Consider the following 20724-nt stretch of genomic DNA (forward strand, 5'->3'; position numbering starts at 1 on the left):
AATTCAATTTAAAAAATAAATGGTTTGAGTCTGGCACTCATGGCTCAGGCCTGAAATTCTAGCTACTCAGGAGGCTGAGATCTGAAGCTCACGGATCAAAGCCTGCCCTCTCAGGAAAGTCCATGAGACTTTTATCTCCAATAAAGTACTCAGAAAAATCTGAAAGTGGTGCTTTGGCTCAATTGGGAGGGTGTTAGCCTTGAGCCAAAGAAGCTCAGAAACAATGCCCAGGTTGAGAGTTCAAGCCCCAGGACCATGGAAACAAAAGCAAAAACAAAATGAAGGCTGTATTTTATGCTTCTTAAAAAGATATTCTAATCGCTCTAAAGTACAACCATATTGTTAATAAGTACAAATTAAAATGATGAGATATTACATTATATTTTACCACAGTGCCTACATTGAAAGCATAAAATTACTGTAAAACAGAATAATTTCTATTGATTTGCTAATGAGAGTATAAATATATACCCGCTTTTGGAAAATTATTTGGCATTATCTATTGAAGTTAACTCAGCAGTAAATAGCATTCCTAGATATCAGAAGTTCATATTTGAACCAAAAAATATAGAAATATTCCCAGTAACTATACAATAGCTCCTAATTGTATGTTCCTTAAATTTTTCCAGTAGTTGAATGAGTAATAAAAACAAAACACATTAATAAACTATGTAATCATAAAAGTGAATGAATCTTGGTGAATTCCAAAAATAGAACATTAAACAAGAAATAAAAACCCAGCAAAACACTGGTATAGGACAAGCCCTTGGAAAAGAGAGAATACACTGGAAATGAACACACAGAATTACAGAGAGTGCTGACCCCATGAGGCAGCTACACAGATGTCTCTGAGTCATACCTCATTGAGTTGTGCCTTTATGCTTCTTTTTTTTTTTAACATGTGAATACTAGTCTTAAACCACAGGAAAAAATATGTAAATACTTTGGGCTAAGCATTGGGGCTTATGCCTGGAATACTAGCTACCTGGGAGGTTGAAATCAGGAGGATTGCAGTTTGAAGCCAGCCTAGGCAAAAAAGCCCATGCAATTCCCAAATACCTAGCAAAAAGCAAATCTGCAGTTCTGGTTCAAAGGGAAGAGTAACAGTTGAGTAAAAAGATTGAGTTGTGAGATTCTGATTTCAAACCACAGTGCCAAAAGCAAAATGGTATTCACTGTCATATAAGTAGAAGTTAAACTAGGGGCAGATTGTCATTGATTGCCAAAAATCTCTAAGGTTTAGTTGTGTTGTTGTTGTTGGTGGTGGTGTTGTTGTTGTTGTTGGTGGTGGTGGTGGTGTTGTTGTTGTTGTTGGTGGTGGTGGTGGTGGTGGTGGTGGTGGTGGTGTGTGTGCATTCAAGTACTTGGACTTAAACAAAGGGCCTCATGCTTGTCTTTTTCACTTTTGGCAAGTATTCCACCACTAGTTAATAAAACAGAAAAGTTTTATAGATTTGTCTTCCTGGGCTGATTTCCAAACTTCATTCTCAAATCTCAGACTCCTGAATAGGTAGGATTACAAATGTGAGACAACTACTTCCAGCTTGAAATATGGTGGGATTTTTTTGAAACTTTGCTTCACTTTTCCTGAAGTATGGACACAATTTAATATCTAAATCTACAAAATATTTATAACTAATTCCAAAGTTGTGCTAACTTATATAGCACTGTTGCATGCTATATTTTTATATTACCTATTGATTAGTTCACTTGGTAGAAGTGAACTAACAGAAGTTATATAATCATGTCATCTTATCTGTTACATTCTTTGGGAGGCTCAAGGAAAAATATAGCATTCCTCTATCTTAAATTCCTATCATTACTTTTTAATATTTTCACGGAATGAAAGTACATGATTCAAAAAGATCATTTTAAAACAGCTCATTCATGTTTCTAGTTGAAAATATAATTTCACATGATACAAAGGGAGGAAAAGATGGCACTGAAAATAGCATGATGTAAAATTTCTATCAATTGTATCCAATGCAATATCAATAGAGAACTAATTAATTGCTATTCTTATGTGCAAATAACTATATATTATAGTGTCATGAGTAAGTTAAATTTACTTGTGGACATCAAAAGTACTTTGTATCATTATGACATCAGCACCATCTCTCTTACACAACCAAGAGTTGCATCATTTTCTAATTATTGGATCTGGTGCAGTGGAAAAAAGTACTGAATAGCTATGAAATAAGCATAATCTCTGTGGCCATTTCTTTTAGACCTTTCCTTTTACTTGAATATAACATTAAGATGACCATGTTACTGAGGCTGGGAGTGTGGTTTAGTGGTAGAATGCTTGCCTTGCAGGCACAAAGCCCTGGTTCGATTTCTCAGCACTATGAACACAGAAAAAAGCACAAAGTGGCACTGTGGCTGAAGTGGTAGAGTGCTAGTCTTGAGCAAAAGAAGCTCAGGGACAGTGTTCAGGCCCTCAGTTCAAGCTGCAGAACTGGCAAAAAGAAAGAAAGAAAAAGAAAAGAAAAGAAAAGAAAGAAAGAAAGAAAGAAAGAAAGAAAGAAAGAAAGAAAGAAAGAAAGAAAAAGAAAAAGCCATATTTCTAACAACACAGCATTCCATGACTGGATTACAGAACTAAACAGGGTCTGCTTGCTATTGTTCACAGATTGGAATGACAAAACTTCAACAGGACCAAAATTTACCTGGCACCTCAGGCTCATGTACGTAATCTTAGTTACTTAGGAGGCTAATATTTAAAGTGTCACAGTTCAAGGCAGGAAAATCCATGGGATTCCATCTCCAAACTTACCAGCAATAAGCTGGTCTGTGGTCATTGCACAAATGGTAGAGTGGCAGCTGACCAGCAAGAAATCAAGCTGAAAGTCCCAAGTTGAAACTCTAATACTAGTAATGAATAAATAAATAAAATAAGATGAAATGAAAATTTCCTCCAAAGACTTTTAAATTTGGTGTCTACTGCTAACACAGACCTTAATGACTTTGGTTCTCTAACTCAAACTCCAATTTATAACATAAAACTTCAGGTTCTCAAAATAGAGGGGACTGGTGCTTTCTCAATCGTTCCTCTATATCAAGTTGAAAATTAAATTCCGACGAAGTCTGAGTCACCTTCAGTGTTATTTTCAAAAGATTTGGGGGAGGAGGAATCTTTCCAACTAAAATAACTATTCTTTAAGTAAGTAGAAAAGTCTGTGAAAGGACTCAGTATAGGAATCCCTTATTTCTTCACTATGCAGAATATCAAATCCCAGGTCAATTGGGATGATGGTTAGACCACAGCTTCAGTTTCAGCAAGTGTCTTGGTAACTAATTATTAAGGCAACTGAATTGCCTCAAGAATAGTTATAAAAGTATTTAAAGCTTAATCCAACTGATACCCTTTCTACTAACTGTAAACAAAGCCTATATATGAAAAATACATGAAATTTCATTTTATTTTATACTCAAACTTCACAAAACAGAAAATATTGGAAGATATAAAATAATACATCCTCAATCCAATCCTATTTGACTCACTTGAACAAAACAATCCTATCATGCTAGAATAAGATGCTGAAGTACATTTCTTTTTTTTTTTAAAAGCCGCAAAGCGAATTGGACACATTTATTTTTATTTTTATTTATTTATTTATTTTTTGCCAGTTGTGGGCTTGAGGTAAGGGTCTGTGCACTGTCCTTGGATTTTCTCAAGGCTAGAAGCTCTACCACTTGAGCCTCAGCACCATTTCTGGCTTTTTTCTATGTATGTGGTACCGAGGAATCGAACCCAGGTCTTCGTGCATGCTGGGCAAGCACTCTACCCCTAGGCCAAACTCCCGGCCCAGTACATTTTTTTTTATACTTTTTATACTACCCAACTAACCACTCTACCTCTGGCAGAAGTAAGTGTTATATGGACAAGTTGAATGTTTTCATTATACTCATTAATAGAGACAAGAAGCATATTGTATGGCCTGTCTACATAGGTTGAAGAGCGATAGCTAGGATATACCTTGCCTAGTTTAAAAATGAACAGAATAAAAATCATGGAACTCTGAAAATAAGGTACAAAACAATAGAGGTAGAAAATTATATTGATAGGCAAAAGTGAATGCCAGTTTGAAAAATTACTTTGGCATAGACTATGTCCAGAAATATCCAGGGATATTTATAAGAGTATGAAAACATAGAATCACAAAAGATAATTGGGAATGAACAGGTAGAAAGAGAAAGACAAGGCATGAATAATAAGAAAAATGCAATAAACCTCAAAATCTAACAGCCAAATTAAAAGCTATTATAGAAGTAATAAAATGAAGAATTGATACTCCCAGTATTCAAATGAAATACCAGAGAATAACTACAGAGCAGCATGAACTGCAGATACTGAAAATCCAACATGTGGATAATTAGTATGCACAATGAAGAGATCTGTGCAAATGAAATATGATCAGATATAAAAAGAAAATGACCCCTAAACAGAAAAAAAGTATTAACAATAGGAAGGTTTGTAAATACACCTTTTATAAAGTATACTCCAAATTAAAGATGCACACAAAAATGTTTATAGGAAATCAAGCTTAAAAGATATAAATATAAAAATAGTGGAGACAGCCAGGTGTGGTGCTCACGCCTGTAATCCCAGCTAGTCAGGAGACTGACATCTAAGGATGGAGGTTCAAAGCCAGCCCAGGCACTAAAAACTGTGAGACTCTTATCTCTAATTCACCACTGGAAAACTGGAAGTGGTGTGGGGCACGTCATGTCAAGGGTAAAAGGCCTACCTCGTGGCCCAGTGCTCACTTCCTGGTTTTGGAGATCTAACCTGCCTGTCTCCTGGTTGGGAGGTTTGGCTGTGGTTTGTGATGTAAAATAAGGCTACCTCGAACCCATGGATAGGCCCTGCTGCCCTCTCTGACCGCACCTACCTCCCCCTGTCCTGCCTACTTTTGTGCTAATAGACTCCTGGTCTTACTTTAGCCCCTTGTATTTCCTCATTAAAGAAGTCTGCTGTGACATTCTCCCTGGCGCATCTGTGTCTTCCCTCTGCAGAGGGAGGGCTGGGTGATGGTGGCCAGCCGGCCCTATCCTTTCTAGGTCTCTTCTTAGTCGGGACGTGTTCTCTTTGCCCTTCCTGCTGGTCAGGAGGCAAAGAGTGCTAAAAACCCCAACAAGTGGTGCTATGGCTCAAGGGGTAGTGTGGTATCCTTGAGCTGAAGACCTCGGGGACAGTGTACAGGCCCAGAGTTCAAGCGCCATGAATGACAAAAAAAAAAATAATGGAGACAGGAACTTCATAACAATAAAAACAGGTATTGCATAAAACAATACAGAATTTTTAAGTAAAATATTACATCAAACTTTTATATGCAGGTAATTTATTTCATTTCTGAATCAATAAAAGGAGAGTGCTTTTGAAAATGTCTGAGAAACTATTTTAAATAGGAAAGAAAGACATAGGAACCCTCAACTACGTGGTAGCCAGGAAAATCAGGTGTCAATCAACAAGCATTCCTCCATTCAGGGCAAGCTCACAATTCTTACAAGCTTTATTGCAGAGTGGGCATTTGAACTGACAATTGACTGCACTGTGTAGCCAACATTGGAAGGGAAAAAAAATCCGTTTTGTTATTTTTCTTATCTTGAAATACTATCCCAATTGTCATCTTAAGAAGGGATGTATTATTTCAGAGCAGGACCTGAAAAGGAGGATTAACCACTAGGCGGACATCCTGGAGACATCATATAACAATTTCTTGAGGAGAAAAGGCATGAAGTTTCCCAAGAGACAGTCATCTTAGATGGATTTGGATGCCTAGTAAGAATAGTAGGAAAGAGCTTAGATTGTAGAATGCACACTAGTTAGTGACCCCACCCTCTGTAGTAAAGAGTAAAACCCAGTACAAATGCAGATGATAGTAATAAGTAGATTTGAGAAAATGGTGAAGAAGATTGGAAAAATTAATAATTTTTCAAACCAAAGATATGCAGTAAAATAGAATAAAAATGCTGAAGGCTCACTGGAGTCAGAATTTATAATGCTTCAAATCTTGCCTGCTGCATGACTCTGCACACATGATGTCCACATGAGGAGGCAAGTAGAAAATGGACAACTATAACTGCCTCCTCACACAGCTGTAGCTTTTAAAGTCAGGTGAAGGTATTAATGAATTAAAATAGAAGGATTATTATTATAACATGTTACTAAAATTACATGTAATAAGTCATATATAGAAAGGAAATTAAAATGAAAGGTAAGAAAGATAAAATATAGCAGTAAAATAGATGAAAAAAAAGCAAGAAGGAGAGAAGCTGGAAGTCAAGAACTGGGTGAGATAATTAGAGACTTGGGAGTTGGAAAGATTGTGAAAGGTATATGAGCATGTGCATTAAAAGAAAAGCAAAGGAGCAGAGGCTAAGAATTAGAAGCACTTGGACATTTTGAAAACTATAAAACATATATTCTAGCATTCTGCATGTACTTACAAAGAAAAAATATTCAAAATAGAACATTGCTGAAAGTGCAATGTGGGCAGAATCAGTAATAGTGTCAATGGGAACTTAGCAAACACAATTTCCCCTTTTTAAACAACAATTATTGCATATTGCCAAGTTGTGAAACTAAGCTTTACTACTTCAACAGTAGCATTTGTAGTATAAAACAAAACCAATTCTCAATTCACAAAGAAGATATATATGTACAGGTTTGAAACAATGATTAAGTTTCTATTTCTTTCCAATTCTTTTTTTTCCATATATTTTTACTGTCATTAATAGAAGGGTTATATTATATTCACCAGATTGAAGGTGCATTACTTCACAAACATTGATACCCTTTCTCATGTCTTGGTCCCCATTTCCCTCTCCCCCACTCCCACCAATCATCTTGTTTTCCCCCCTTCCCTATCCTATTTCGAATAACCAAATAAGCATATATACAATATATCAGATAACAAGGTAAAATACTGTAACAATATGAGATAACCAAGGGAAAGCAAAAGAATTGAGAGATAACATAGAACATTAAGGACAGCAATAACCCATTATATGGCTTTTGTTTCTATATCCTGGAGGTCCTTTAATTTAGCCTCATACTATATGGCCTTATGTATCTAGGTTTTGCTCTATTGAAAATCTCTGCTAGGAGAGCCCAAGGTTTCTACTGATTTCGACAAATGAGGGACACCAACAATGATCGAGTTTCTATTTCCTCTTGTCCCCATCTTTCTAGTCATAAAAAAATAAATAAACCTTTTTATGAGAACAAGGTATGATCACTAAACATGGATTCTAGAAGCTAGTATATTATTATAAACTTATGCATCCTTATGAGAATAAAACTTACCAAAAGAAGGTGAGTCTCTTCCATCCTCCAGTCCTGAGTCTCTCTCCCTGTCCCTCTTTCTGTGTTTATGACCACGATGCCTATGACGTCGGTGGCTTTTTCTTCCTCCCAGAGGCACATGGACTCCAATAAATAGTGTTCGATGACCTTTATTGGGAAGAAAATGAACAAATTAAATTGTAAATTATCCCAGAACACTGAAGATGATGATTTACAAATTACTGGAAATTGAACTTAGCACAATACAGCAAATTGTATCTTTTTTGTTCGTTTGTTTTTGTCTTTCATGGGGCTTGAACTCTGGGCCTGGGCGCTCTCACTGAACTCTTCAGCTCCTGGCTACTGCCCTACATCTGGGCCTGGGTGTTGTCCCTAAGCTCTTCAGCTCAAGGCTACAGCCCTACCCCTTGAGTTACAGCCCCACTTCCAGTTTTCTAGTGAGATGAGAGTCTCATGGTCTTTAGTGCCCTGACTGGCTTTGAACCACAGTCCTCAGATCTCAGCCTTCTAAGTAGCTAGGATTACAGGAGTGAGCCATGCACCCTGCAGCAAATTGTTTCTTATGTTTATGATATATACAACTGAGGGTTTGGCATTGTGTTCTAGCATTTTCCCTCATTAAGTCTATCAGAAACATTTATTTTTTAATGTAATTTTATTGTCAAGTGATGTACAAAGGGATTACAGTTGTATACGTAAGGCACTGAGTGCATTTCTTGTCGAATATTATTACCCCCTATGTTTTTCTCCCACTTTCCCTCTCCTCCAATCCCCCTTATGAGTTGTAAAGTTCCTTTCCAACATGTAGCCTTGAGAGTGTAACAGTACTTATTTGGCTATATATGTTGCAACTATGCTTGATTTTTAAATGTCTTCACAAGTTTTTACTTGTTTACTTTATTGTTATTATGGAGGTTATGTGCAGAGTCAGGTAATGAGTACATTTCCTTTAATACTGTGTCTCCTGTTCTCTCACTCTCTTCTAGTCCCTCCCACTCATGGCCACCCACAAGTTGTACAGTTCATATCTTCACAATTTTTTGAAAAATATTCCCCTTCAATATACTCCTTTTATTCAACTACTCATCACATCTCACTATAATCTAGACTACCTTTCTTGCTGCTTTATTTTTGGTTTGTTTCTTGCTTTCTAATTATAATCTTGTCTCACATCTTAGCTACCCTGAATGTTGGTATATGTTTGAACAAATATAAACCCATCTATATCAATTGCTTTATTTCACTCTAACCTAGAGTATGCAGATTTTATTTCTCTAAATATTTTCTCTGAATAAAATATCCAAATGTTTTCATATTCAGACCATTTCTGTCCTCTGCCATTGTCTTCAGCTTGTCTCCTAAATCCATGTTCATCTTACACACTGCATAGCTGTATGTGATTTCTCATCCCAAAGTATCTTTGAATTCTCAAGTCTGGTGTTCATCCAGGACATTTGAGATAAATAAAGATGATGTGATCAAAGAAATAATTGTGTCATAGTAAAAACTTCAATGGGCATGGCTAACTACAGAATCTAGGATGGGTGGATGAGGAGCAAAATATGATGAACAAGATAAAGAAAAAGAAAAAAAGGTAAAAAAACCTGGAGGGCCCCAGGTGAGAGAAACATATTCAGAGAATGTAGAAAGGTAAGAGTGAGGCAGGGCCTCAGGAAGAGTTGCAAGCACTCAGAGCAGGCGCCTTTTTTTCCTCTCCAGGTAACATTAAAGCCCGTGTGTGCCATTTTATATTTTTATATTTTATATTTTTATCTACCATCTGCTTTATCTTCTTTGGTGAGAAGTTTGTTCTTGTCTTTTCTCATTTAGCAACATAATTATTTTCTTCTCACTGCGGTTCAAGGGTTCTTAACCTTTTGACAAATGCCTTCTTATTCAGCTGAGGTAGCCACAATAAAAGACAATGCTGCTGGCTTTAAAAGCAGAAATGTATTTCTCAGAGTTCTGGAAGCTGGAAAGTCTGAAACCTAGGTGTCAGTCAATCTGCTTCCTCCTGGTTCACTTTCTTCTTCCCTAACATCGAATGGCAGAAAGAAAGAATCATCTCTAATATGTCTCTGCTTTAAAGGGCATGAATCCCATTTTATTAGTGCATAATTTTTATAAACTTATAACTGCTCTATAAAAATAAAATTTAGGGACCTAGAAGTTTGGCCTAGTGGTAGAATGATTGCCTAGCATGCACAAAGATACGGGTTTGTTTCTTCAGTACCACATACATAGAAAAAGCTGGCAGTGAAGTTGTGGCTCAACTGGTAGAATGATAGCTTTGAGGAAAGCCCAAGCACAATGCTCAGGTCCTAAGTTCAAGGCCCAGGACTGGCAAAAAATAAATTAAAAAATAAACAAATAAAATAAAAATAAATAAAATGTATTAGTTTAAAAGTCAAAAATCACTGAGCAACAACAGACAAATTTATCTTAGAAGGAAGAAACAGACAAAATAGGGACATGGGTAAGCATTACATATGAGAGAAGTCTGCATGGGAAAATTTTTCTTAAGAAAATATTAATATACTAGTTTAAAACAGTCTTACTTTGTCAATTGCAAAGAGTTTAGTGGTATACTTGCCACACTATGAACTGGATGTCTGTCTCCTTGTGAGTTCACATGGTGAATTCCCATCCTTGACTGTTTCTACACTGTGCAATAGGGCCTTAATGGATGTAATGAAGGTTAAATGACATTATAAGGTAGCCTAGATACAACTAATATTAAGATACATTAAAAAATTTCCTCAATTGCTTCATCTCTAAGCATAGTGGCTCAGTGAAGTAATGTGAAGATCCAAGTAAGATGAGTGCTGTCTCTAACCCAGGAGAAAAGACCCACCTTGCCACTCTAAAGGTAGATTCATCATGAGTGAGGAGAAAATTAACTTCTGTGATTTAAGCCGCCCACTTTATGGTGCTGTGTCACTGCAGCCTTCAAATGATTATAACAGTAAGGAAAGTCTCAATCAAAACCTGTTTAGTAATATTAACTTTCAGAAGAAATGTCATTAATATGAAACTTTTAGATAATGAGTATTATTTTAACAGTGTTCCTTAAAAGAGCACAAATAAAATCTATCATAATAAAGTTGACATCAGAAGTAGCTGTGTTTGTACTTAAATTATGTGATATTCCTTTTTCTAAAAAATAAAAATGTTTTTGTTTTTGATTTTGCCAGTCCTGGACTGGAGCTCAGGGCCTGAGCACTGTCCTTGGACTTTCTCAAGGCTAGAGCTCTACCACTTGAGCCTCAGCACCACTTCTGGCTTTTTTCTAGGTATGTGGTACCGAGGAATCGAACCCGGTCTTCATGCATGCTAGGCAAGCACTCAACCACTAGGCCAAACTCCCGGCCCAAATGTTTGTTTTTGTGAAGTAGTATCAAAATACTTGAAAATTCTAATAGGATTAGAATGTGAGAGTAGCATTTTTCTCATTCTGTAAGAAAATATGATAGTACATGTATATATACGTAATAATGAACATTAATCTTATAAATATAAAAATAATTGTAAATCAATCTTCTAAAAAGACTTGAAGCTAAAAATAATTCCTATGTTCAGCTTTCTTTCCTGGATGGAGCTTTCTTTCCTGGCGAGCAAAACAAGCAATTAGCTTAAATAGCATTACAGAACACTAAAATGTATGGAAAGTTCAAAGATTCAATTCTTAGTCCTATCTATGAACATTCTGTAATCAGAGCATTAGGCTACAACTCTAATTACAGGTTTCCATATTTCAGGTTAAGCTACTCACTCAAATGCACCTAATAAGGAGACAAGTAGCAGTGAAGAGCAGAGAAACGAAATTAATTCTCACAGTATAGGTATGCCACCAGAAGCACAGTATACACATGGACTTATCAGTGTTAGGTCTAAGTAGAGAAAAAAAATTGAAACAGGTGAGAAAGATATGTATAGTTAACAGGTGTAAGTCTGACTGACTATTATCTCAGTTCAAGTTCTGCAAGGGCTTTCAACTTGAACAAGAAATAATCTGAGATGATTACTCCCACAACAGAGTACAGACTCATCTTTCCAGGCAATTGTCCTCATTTGGTATGGTGGTCTGCTCTGCCTCGCTCTACTATTAGTTTGTATAAGGATAGGTATAGGAAAGTTATTCATCCTTCCTCTTCTTGCTAGATATGAAGGTTATTGCAGGGGAAAGACTCAGGAGAAAAGAAAGTAGATACAGACTAGAAACAAGGAAGCAACAATTTTATCCTGCTTTCAATTAACCTATAACTGTAAGTAAAGAGAAGGTGTTTTCAGCCAAAGTAGTTTTCAGAACTATATCTGGTCTTGTAGTATTTTACTCATAATATTAAGCTATATTATGAAGGGAATTATACAGCTATGACTAGACGTATGATCTCTTCAGTTTAAATTAAATATGCCCAAATCTTATCTCTCCCATTGGTATTTATGCAACCTTGTTTTTCTAAGCCGCTTGGTTTATCTATAAATTGAAATGATTAATGCTTGTTTTTTTCAGAAACAAAAGGTTTTCATAAATTCATAAAACAAAAGGTTTTAAAAAGTTGTCTTTTAAGTCCCACTGTTAAGAAAGGAATCTATTCAACTCTGGAGTTTAAGCAGATCAACAGACCTCAGGGAGTTTAGGGAAGTAACCATTTTCCACCTCTCAAATGCTGAAGAAGAAAGTGTTGAAAGCATAGGTGGCAAAGTTAGCATCTCTTGGAAAGAATACTGTCCTATCAAACCTGGAAGTTTGCCTGCCCTCCTCTAATTCCTTCCTGGCACGAACCTTCTTCCTTCAAGGTAGAGAGGCAACCTGCCAAAATTACTACTGCCTCCGTGATTGCACACTGTATATTACCATTTACAGCTCAAATGAGGTGTGAGGGGTAGAGGGCCATAATACATGGTGGATTTGAAAACAGAATGATGAAAGGTAGTGAAGGACAAAAATATAACAAGATAGAAGGTAAGAAAAGATTAACAGTAAGTAGTATACGAAAAACAAAAGATTATAAAATAATGAGCAATAGTATACAAAGGGGAAAATATCAAAAAAAGAAATGTAATTCAATAAATATGATGGGAATAATAAAATCAACACAAGAAACATGGCATTACATGTTACATCCTTGTACCTTTTACAGTATGGGGACCAGATTTGTCTGACCTCCTCCGCCCAGGAATGGCTTTTTCCCTTATTGAGGTGATTCTTTGGTTGCTGGCTTTCTTCCCACTGTGCTGGCTTCCTTACTGTAATCACTTCCCCCCTTCCTCCTTGAGAACTTTCCTCTGTCTTTCTATACCACCTGAATATAAATACTTGGCTAATTCCCTTACCTCTTACAAATTTTCAGGAATAGCTTGCTGCTTCAGTGGAGTATACATTTCATGTCATACCCTAGCCTTTCTGAACCCTTAATGCTCCTCTTACTCTTCTACATATAGATATTCATATACATATATATACATATATATGTCAGTTATAGTGCTTGAACTCTGGGCCTGGGAACCGTCTCTGAATTCATCAGCTCAAGGCTAGTGCTGTAACACTTGAGCCACATCCCTACTCCTCTCTTCTATTTTACATGGTATTTAAATATTATGTAATTCATTATGCTTACTGTTTAATTTCTAATTTGTCTTCAATAGTTTGTAAATTTAAGGTGTCTGAGAATTCTTCACAAATGTACCTAAAATACCTAATAGTGCCTGATAGTTTTGATAGTCTATAAACATTGATTAATTAACTCATTACTGTAAAGAGGGTGATTAAGTAAATACACAGATTGCAGGCATAATACCCTATACCATTAAACATCTTGAGAAATGGGTGGAAATACAGCTAATGATCAAAAATTTTGTAGCAACAGTAACAAAACTGCCATGATTCATATCTGCAGAATTGTAGAAAAATTATTTTCCCATTTCTGCATGATTAGGGACATCTAAAGCAAGTAAAACTGGACTCAACGTTAAAGATTGACTGACTAGAGAAAGACACTTGCGGCCTAGAGCCACTTGCATTTCAACACAGAACTGAGCCTAAAGAGGAGAGAGAGAGAGAGAGAGAGAGAGAGAGAGAGAGAGAGAGAGAGAGAGAGAGAGAGAGAGAGAGAGAGGGAGAGAGAGAGAGAGAGAGAGCGCCCTCATCCTTCTTTTCTCTGGGAAGATGTGTTTTCCACAATGTGATCTCTCTCTGAGTAGGTAAGACAAGAACTATTCAGTGTTTCCTATGAGACTTCACTCACAGGCTTTCTTCTGTGGCCATGGCTATTGCATTTTTTTTCCTGAAGTACTATTGTTCCTGCATGAGGAGAAAGGCAGATATATTACAGCTCATTATGGTAGCTTGCCTCTGCCCTAAAAATGTTAATATTTGTTTTAGGGCAAAATACAATCTATACATATTTACAGTTTAGCACTTGACCTAGGAGATTTTCTACAGATATTATATAAAATAATATAACATGTAAAATGTTCCATGGTTGACAATTATTCATATTAGTTCCCCTTTTCTCTTACTCAGATAACCTATAGTAGCTTAATAGAATAGGAAAAGGTATACAATTATCTGTCCAATTTCATTATGTTCCCGCTTCACCCTATTGTAACACCTGCTTAAAGTAATAGTGAATCACATCAAATTCTGTGAGAAATGGTATACAAATAATATTTCCAGGTTAGGATTACTATCAATTCTTTCCAAAATTGAATCTTAAGAAGACCAGGAGGGGCCGGGAGTTTGGCCTAGTTCGTGCCTAGCATGCACGAAGACCCAGGTTCGATTCCTTGGTACCCCACATACATAGCAAAAAGCCAGAAGTGGTGCTGAGGCTCAAGTGGTAGAGTGCTAGCCTTGAGAAAGTCCAAGGACAGTGCTCAGGCTCTGAGCTCAAGCCCAGGACTGGCAAAAAAAAAAAAGAAGACCAGGAATTCAGGAAAATAATGATGCCATTGTTCTGCTGTATATTAACCCTAGTCTGAACTATTTTTTTACAATTATACAGTAAACAAATTTTATTTTTAAGACCAAAATTTTAGTTAAAAAGTCCTTTTGAAAAGACATATCAAAATTGAATCAAATTTTTCAGAAAGAGTTGGCGTCTGTCACAACAACAACAACAAAATAAGTTAAAAATATAAAATCAGGGCTGGGAGTTTGGCCTAGTGGTAGAGTGCCTGCCTAGCATGCACGAGGACCTGGGTTCGATTCCTTGGTACCACATACATAGAAAAAAAAAGCCGGAAGTGGTGCTGAGGCTCAAGTGGTAGAGTTCTAGCCTCGAGAAAGCCCAAGGACGGTGCTCAGGCCCTGAGCTCAAGCCCAGGAGTGGCAAAATAAATAAATAAATAAATAAATAAATAAATAAATAAATAAAATTATATATATATATATATATATATATATATATAAAATCAGGCCAGGTATGGTGACTTATGCATGTAATCCTATCTACTGAGGAATCAAAGATCCCTATGGTCATAGTTCATGGACATCCTGGGTGAAGAGTTGGTAAGACACCTACTCAATAAATAATTTGAGCATAATAGTGTATGTCTGCAATGCAAGCTACATAGGAAGCCTAGGTGGGAGACTCATAGTCCCATGATAGCACAGGAAACAAATGAGATCCTGTCTGAAAAATATTCTACATTTGAAAGGGCTAGAGCTGTGGCTCAATAGAGAGAGAGAAAGGGAGAGAGACAGAGAGACAGACAGAGAGAGCCTAGCAATTGGGAGACCAAATTTCAATCTCTAGTACACCACATACCAAAAATGAAAAAATAATATAAATGCCAACATATTTTTAAACACTAGTGACCATCAAACAGTGCTATTTTAAAAAGAGCAGCTAAGTACAGAAGACTAGAATATTTTTCACAATTTGTCTTTAAAACCATCACTATAAATTTAAGCTCAGAACTAAAAATGAGATTTTTTTAAATTGTTGTGCAATTTTATTTAGAATTCCTTTAAGTAAACTTTTGAACAGTTACACCAATCTTTTCACCAAAGGGTCACTGTTAGAAGGCAAATTGTGGCTTCCAGAAGCTTACATAGGTATTCCAAGAAAGTAAATGGGTTTAGAATAAAGCTAGGGATAGGGGACATGCCAGAAAAACTTCAGAGCCATTTTTTCTCTCTCTCTCTTTCTCTTAGTCTATCTCTTTCTCCTTACCCCCCCGCTCCAGATAATAGATATCAGTTTAAAAAACTACAACTTCTCTATAGAAAAAAACAACAAAAGCAAAGGATAAAAATTATTTCTGAACACAAATCGTAACAAATCCTGGAATGTTGAAGTAGTATGGATATTACCATGTTGAGAAGATTCAAAATTATTCTACACAATTTAATTTACAAGCATCAGCAACCAAACATTTTTTTTTAAATTTTTAGGCAGTACTAGAGCTTGAAATTCAGTATTTGTGTCTACTAGGTAGGCACTCTACAACTTGAGCCATACTCCTTATCCCTCTGAAATAGGTCTTGATGTATTGATCATCATGCCATTTGAAAGTTTACAAAATGTGATGATGAAAGAGATATATTAGGTAATTAATATTAATAATAACTATGTGTAAACTACTCTCTTATTAATCTGGCTTGAAGAGAGTCAGACAACCTATTCTAAAAGGGCACTTTGAGTATTCCATAGAAAGAATATACTACAGCTAGTGCATAGTTACTGAGTTGTTATAGCCTTTGAGATTTGTCAGTCATGGAGAAAAGTTCAAATACATTAAGATAAAAAACATGTGATTCTTAATTCCATGGAGATTCTAACCATCAAAGAACACAAAAAGGTAGCATTAATCACAATATACCACTCTCAGACAAGAGTGAGCAATATAGAGGAATTAAGGAATATGCATTGCTCAGTTTTGTGTTGTTTGGCTAGGAAAAAGTATAGTATTGCATCAATAATCCCACTTACTTACCTCTGGAACCCTACCTATAGTCATTATAAAACAAAATACCTATATTTGACTATGTTAAGTTAAAAAATTGAATTCTAGAAAATTCTATAGTTGTTCATCCAAAGAAGCACAATCTAAGATGTGAATTTCAAAGGTATTTTAGCATATTTTCATAAATGCTGTTTTTTGTGAGATGTTTATTGCATTCCAAGTAAAACACAACAATTAAACTAGCATTGTACCTTAAGATTGTGTATTTACAATAGCTAAACTATGTGACTGGTTTAGTTGCCTATTAATGGATGAATCATAAAGACAACATGTCATACATATATATATATAATTTTTATTGGAAGTAGCTTAATATTGAACATTGATGATGCTTAGTTTAGAGGTCTAATCAATCAAAAAACTGGACAATAAGAAATGTTTATAATTTATGGCACTGTGGCTCACTCCTGTAATCCTAGCTACTCAAGAGGATGAGATCTGCGGATCACAGTTCAAACCAGCCCAGGCACTAAAGTACAAAAGACTCTTATCTCTCCAATTAACCACTAGAAAACTGAAAGTGGTGCTGTAGCTCAAGGGGTAGGGCAGTAGCCTTGAGCAAAAGAGCTCAGGGACAGCACCCAGGCCAACAGTAAAAAAAAAAAAAAAAGGTAGACATTGCCACATTTGTGAGGAAATGGAAAGACTTGGAAAACATTCTATTAAGTGAAGTAAGCTAGACCCAAAGGAGCATAGGCTCCATGGCTTCCCTCATTTGTAATAATTAGTATATTCTAGGATTCTCCTAGCAAAGGGTCAAAATAGTTCAAAAATCTAAGCTCATATGGTCATACAGAATGAGATTAACAAAATGAACTTTAGGTTATGGAAACAAGAGGTTTACCTTTGTGATTGTTGTTCTTAATGTACAAAAAGGAGTTAATGTGAACAAAACCAAAATAACAGTTTAGGAAAACATTTGAATTTCATGGGGGTCATAGAACTTGAACTTGGCCTGGGCACTGTCCCTGAGCTCTTCAGCTCAAGGCTACCACCTTACCCTACACCTGGGCCTGGGCATTGTCCTTGAGCTCTTGAACCCAAGGCTACTGCCCTACCCTTGAGCCAAGCCCCACTTCTGGTTTTCTAGAGGCTAATTGGAGTTAAGAGTCTCAGGTTCTTTCGTGCTGGGGCTGGCATTGAACCTTAATCCTCAGATCTCAGCCTCCTGAGTAGCTAGGATTACAAGTGTGAGCCACCACACCTGGCTGAGGCTTTAGTTTTGACTTGTCTATACATGCATTCAGTGTGTCATGACTAGATTTACTCTTGTCACTCTTCCTCATGCCCCTTTCCAAATCAATCTCAGCAACAGTCACTGTTCCATGTTAGGTTCATGTCACCTAAAGTCAACCTCCTCTCTCTATTCTCCCTCCCACTTTCTCTAGTACCCACAACCACCACAACAACTTATACATTCCTGTCCAGCATTTTAACGTTAAACATTTGACGGGGTAATATTCCTGAGAATTTATACCAGGAAGATTACCAACACAGACTGATGAATATACAACAGTGTCTTTAGAAACTGTGCTTAAATGAAAAAAAAAGAGAAATGATTAAAATGCTTGTTCATAAGGGACTTCTTAAAAAGCCAAGGTAAGAATGCAATGAAATGCAGCAATTGCAATGGACAAAATCTACATTATGAACATGTAAAGATGTTCAGCTTTTGACTATAAATAGATGAGTTCAAAAGATAAAACATGAATGGGATCATGACCCTATTTATATATAATCTAATTAGAACTATGTGTTTATAATACATAAATACATGTTATGTTCATAGCATTAATTGTGTCATTTTATTCAGGACATTGGTAGTAATTATTTTTGGTGATGACATTTTGTTGTATAGTTTCTTAGAGTTTTTGTATTTTTATAATTAAGTTTCTATTATTTTAATGATTTTCACAACAAAAAATTATTTTAACTGTAAGTAATCTAGAAACTTGAGGAAATAGAAAAAAAATCAATGGATAAACTAAGACATGAGAAAGGGTACAATGTATGTGAAATAATGCACCCTCTATCTGGTGAATATAATGTAACCTTTCTATTAATTGCAATAAAAATATATGGAAAAAAATCAATGGATAAGGCATCAAATAAGACATGCTCTGAGAAGAAAAGGAGCAAAGAGAAGAGAGCTGAGAATAGAGATCTGAAAATAAATATTTTGAAGTTTTCAAAGCAATGGAGAATCCAAAAGAGCTCAGGACAGCTGTTATATGTCATAAGTAAGTGCAGTTTTTTAGGTAGAATGGAGATTGAAAACAGAGGAAATTAGTGAAATCACATTAAGAGAAAATTAATAATGAAAGAAACTACTCACATCTGAATAATGCCTCAGATTTGTAAAGCTAGACTTTATTTTTATGATCAATATAATTAGTTACTTCATTGTTGTTCATCTATAGCGTTATTATCACTATAGATCTGAATTAATAGCTAAGCTACTCATAAGATGTTTTTTTCAATATTGTCATCTAATTAAATGAAGATAATTAAATGTTGTCACAAACAAATACTGTTATGCAAAGAAAAAACAAGGATAATTTAAAATAATTTAGCCAAAAGCTAGAACTACTTTTGCTACGAAGTCTGTAGCATATTTATTACAAGTGCACCTGAGGGAATTAGAAAAAATATGAAAGTAATAAAAAACAAAGAACCTTCATAATTTTCCCTACCCCAGAGGCCAGACGAAAGCTTATTTCATAAGTAGAAAATTTAAATTTTATGTTCTTGTCATCATGATTTCGATTACAATAACTTCCTTTATTGTCTCTCTACCTGAAACTCATTAAATAGTAACAATGAAAGAGATGGGCAGGAAAAAGCCTGTTTTTCACCATGCTTCAGGCAGTTCTTCAGTAAACTGTTTGAGGAAAGAGGAAGACAGAGTAAGGACAGAAACAACACTTAAGAGTTCAATGTGGATTATCAGAGGGAGGCTTAGGTGGTTAGGATAAAAGTCAAAGGGTAACATCGTTTCATTTAAAGAGGATAAATAAATAAGAAATCTCTTATAGACAGAACAACTCAAGTTTTGAAGTGGTAGCAGTGCCTGAGTGGGATTCTAAAAACAAACACTTCTATCAAAACTATAGTGCACAGTCTGAAGTACAAATCTTGATATGAAAACAACACAACATAATAATGAGCAAATCCAGAGAAAAATAAAATAATGGAAATACCAGAGAAAGAGTTCAAAAAATAATCGATGACTCCAAAGAGAATTCAAACAGATGAGTAAAGTAGAGAAGGAAGTCAATTCAGGACTTCAGTGAGAATAAAAAGTCAGCAATGTGAGTGAGAAATTTAGCAAAAAAAATGAAATTCTGGAAGAAAATAAGAAATGTTAAAAATGAAAATATAATAAAATTTTAGAAAACCATGGAAATACTTGCTAATATACCAGATGCAGCAAAAAATATATCAAAGATTGAAAAAGTCAAGGATATATTCAAATATAAAAAATACAAGAACACAACTTTCGGGCCCGGGAGTTTGGCCTAGCGGTTAAAGTGCTTGACTAGCATGCACAAAGACCCGGGTTCGATTCCTCGGTATCCCACATACACAACCAAGCCGGAAGTGGCAGAGACGAGACACAACCAAACCGGAAAAGTGGCAGAGACAAGACTGCGACGGCGACAGAGAGCGAAAGAAGCGAGCTGAGCTGAAGTGAACAGAGCCCAACCGAGTGGTGGCCGGAGCGAGCGGGGCCGGAGCGAGCAGGACCGGAGGAGCCGAGCCAGAGCCAGCGAGGCCGGAGCGAGCGGGGCCGGAGCGAGAAGGGGCCAGAGCGAGCAGAGCCAGGAGCAAGGGAGAGCTGGCCGGGCCGGAGCGAGCGGGGCCAGAGCGAGCCAGGGCCGGAGCGAGCGGAGCGAGCGACCGGGGCCGGATCGAGCCAGGCCAGAGCAAGGCAGGAGCAGGGCCGGGCCGGAGCGAGCGGGGCCAAGAGCAAGCTGGAGCGAGCCGGGCCTGAGCTAGAAAGGGGGGCCTAGCCGGGCCGGAGCGAGCAGAGCCGGAGTGAGCGGGGCCAGAAAGAGAAAAGGGGCCAAAAAAAAAAAAAAAAACACAACTTTCAAGAACTCTGGAACATCATTTATAGTGAATCTACAAATATATGGGACAAAAGAAGGAACTGAATACAAACAAAAAGCACAGAAAACCTAATCAATAAAATTATTGCAGAAAATATCCCAAAGCTAGAGAAAAGTATGAAAACCCAAGTTTAGAGGGCAAGTAGATCTTGAACTAATAGAACCAGAGAAAAATATTATCATTTCACATTTCAGGTAAAATACCAACAGTACAGGATAGAATATCGAAAACTGTAAGAGAAAAATGCTCACTTACTTAAAAATAAAATGCATCAGCATATCCCTAAGAGCCAGGAAAATAGGGACTAATATATTTCAAGCCCAGAA

General features: G+C 36.4%; 1 protein-coding gene across 7 annotated transcripts in view; it reads right to left on the minus strand.

Annotated features, from left to right (window-relative positions):
• Nucleotides 1–20724, minus strand: part of Slc4a10 (solute carrier family 4 member 10) — a 260215-nt gene that overhangs the window by 124390 nt on the left and 115101 nt on the right. For all 7 annotated transcript variants that reach the window (XR_016537258.1, XM_090342743.1, XM_090342746.1 and 4 more), the window contains exon 3: nt 7313–7459. Coding sequence is in view for 6 of the 7 variants with exons in the window: in XM_090342743.1 (XP_090198869.1) it covers nt 7313–7459 (147 nt within the window). In the remaining variant the exon portion in view is untranslated. The remainder of the gene's footprint in view (nt 1–7312; nt 7460–20724) is intronic.

Source organism: Megascapheus bottae, chromosome 12, assembly GCF_031878675.1.
Source record: "Megascapheus bottae isolate mThoBot1 chromosome 12, mThoBot2.hap1, whole genome shotgun sequence".
Classification (NCBI taxonomy): Eukaryota; Metazoa; Chordata; class Mammalia; order Rodentia; family Geomyidae; genus Megascapheus; species Megascapheus bottae.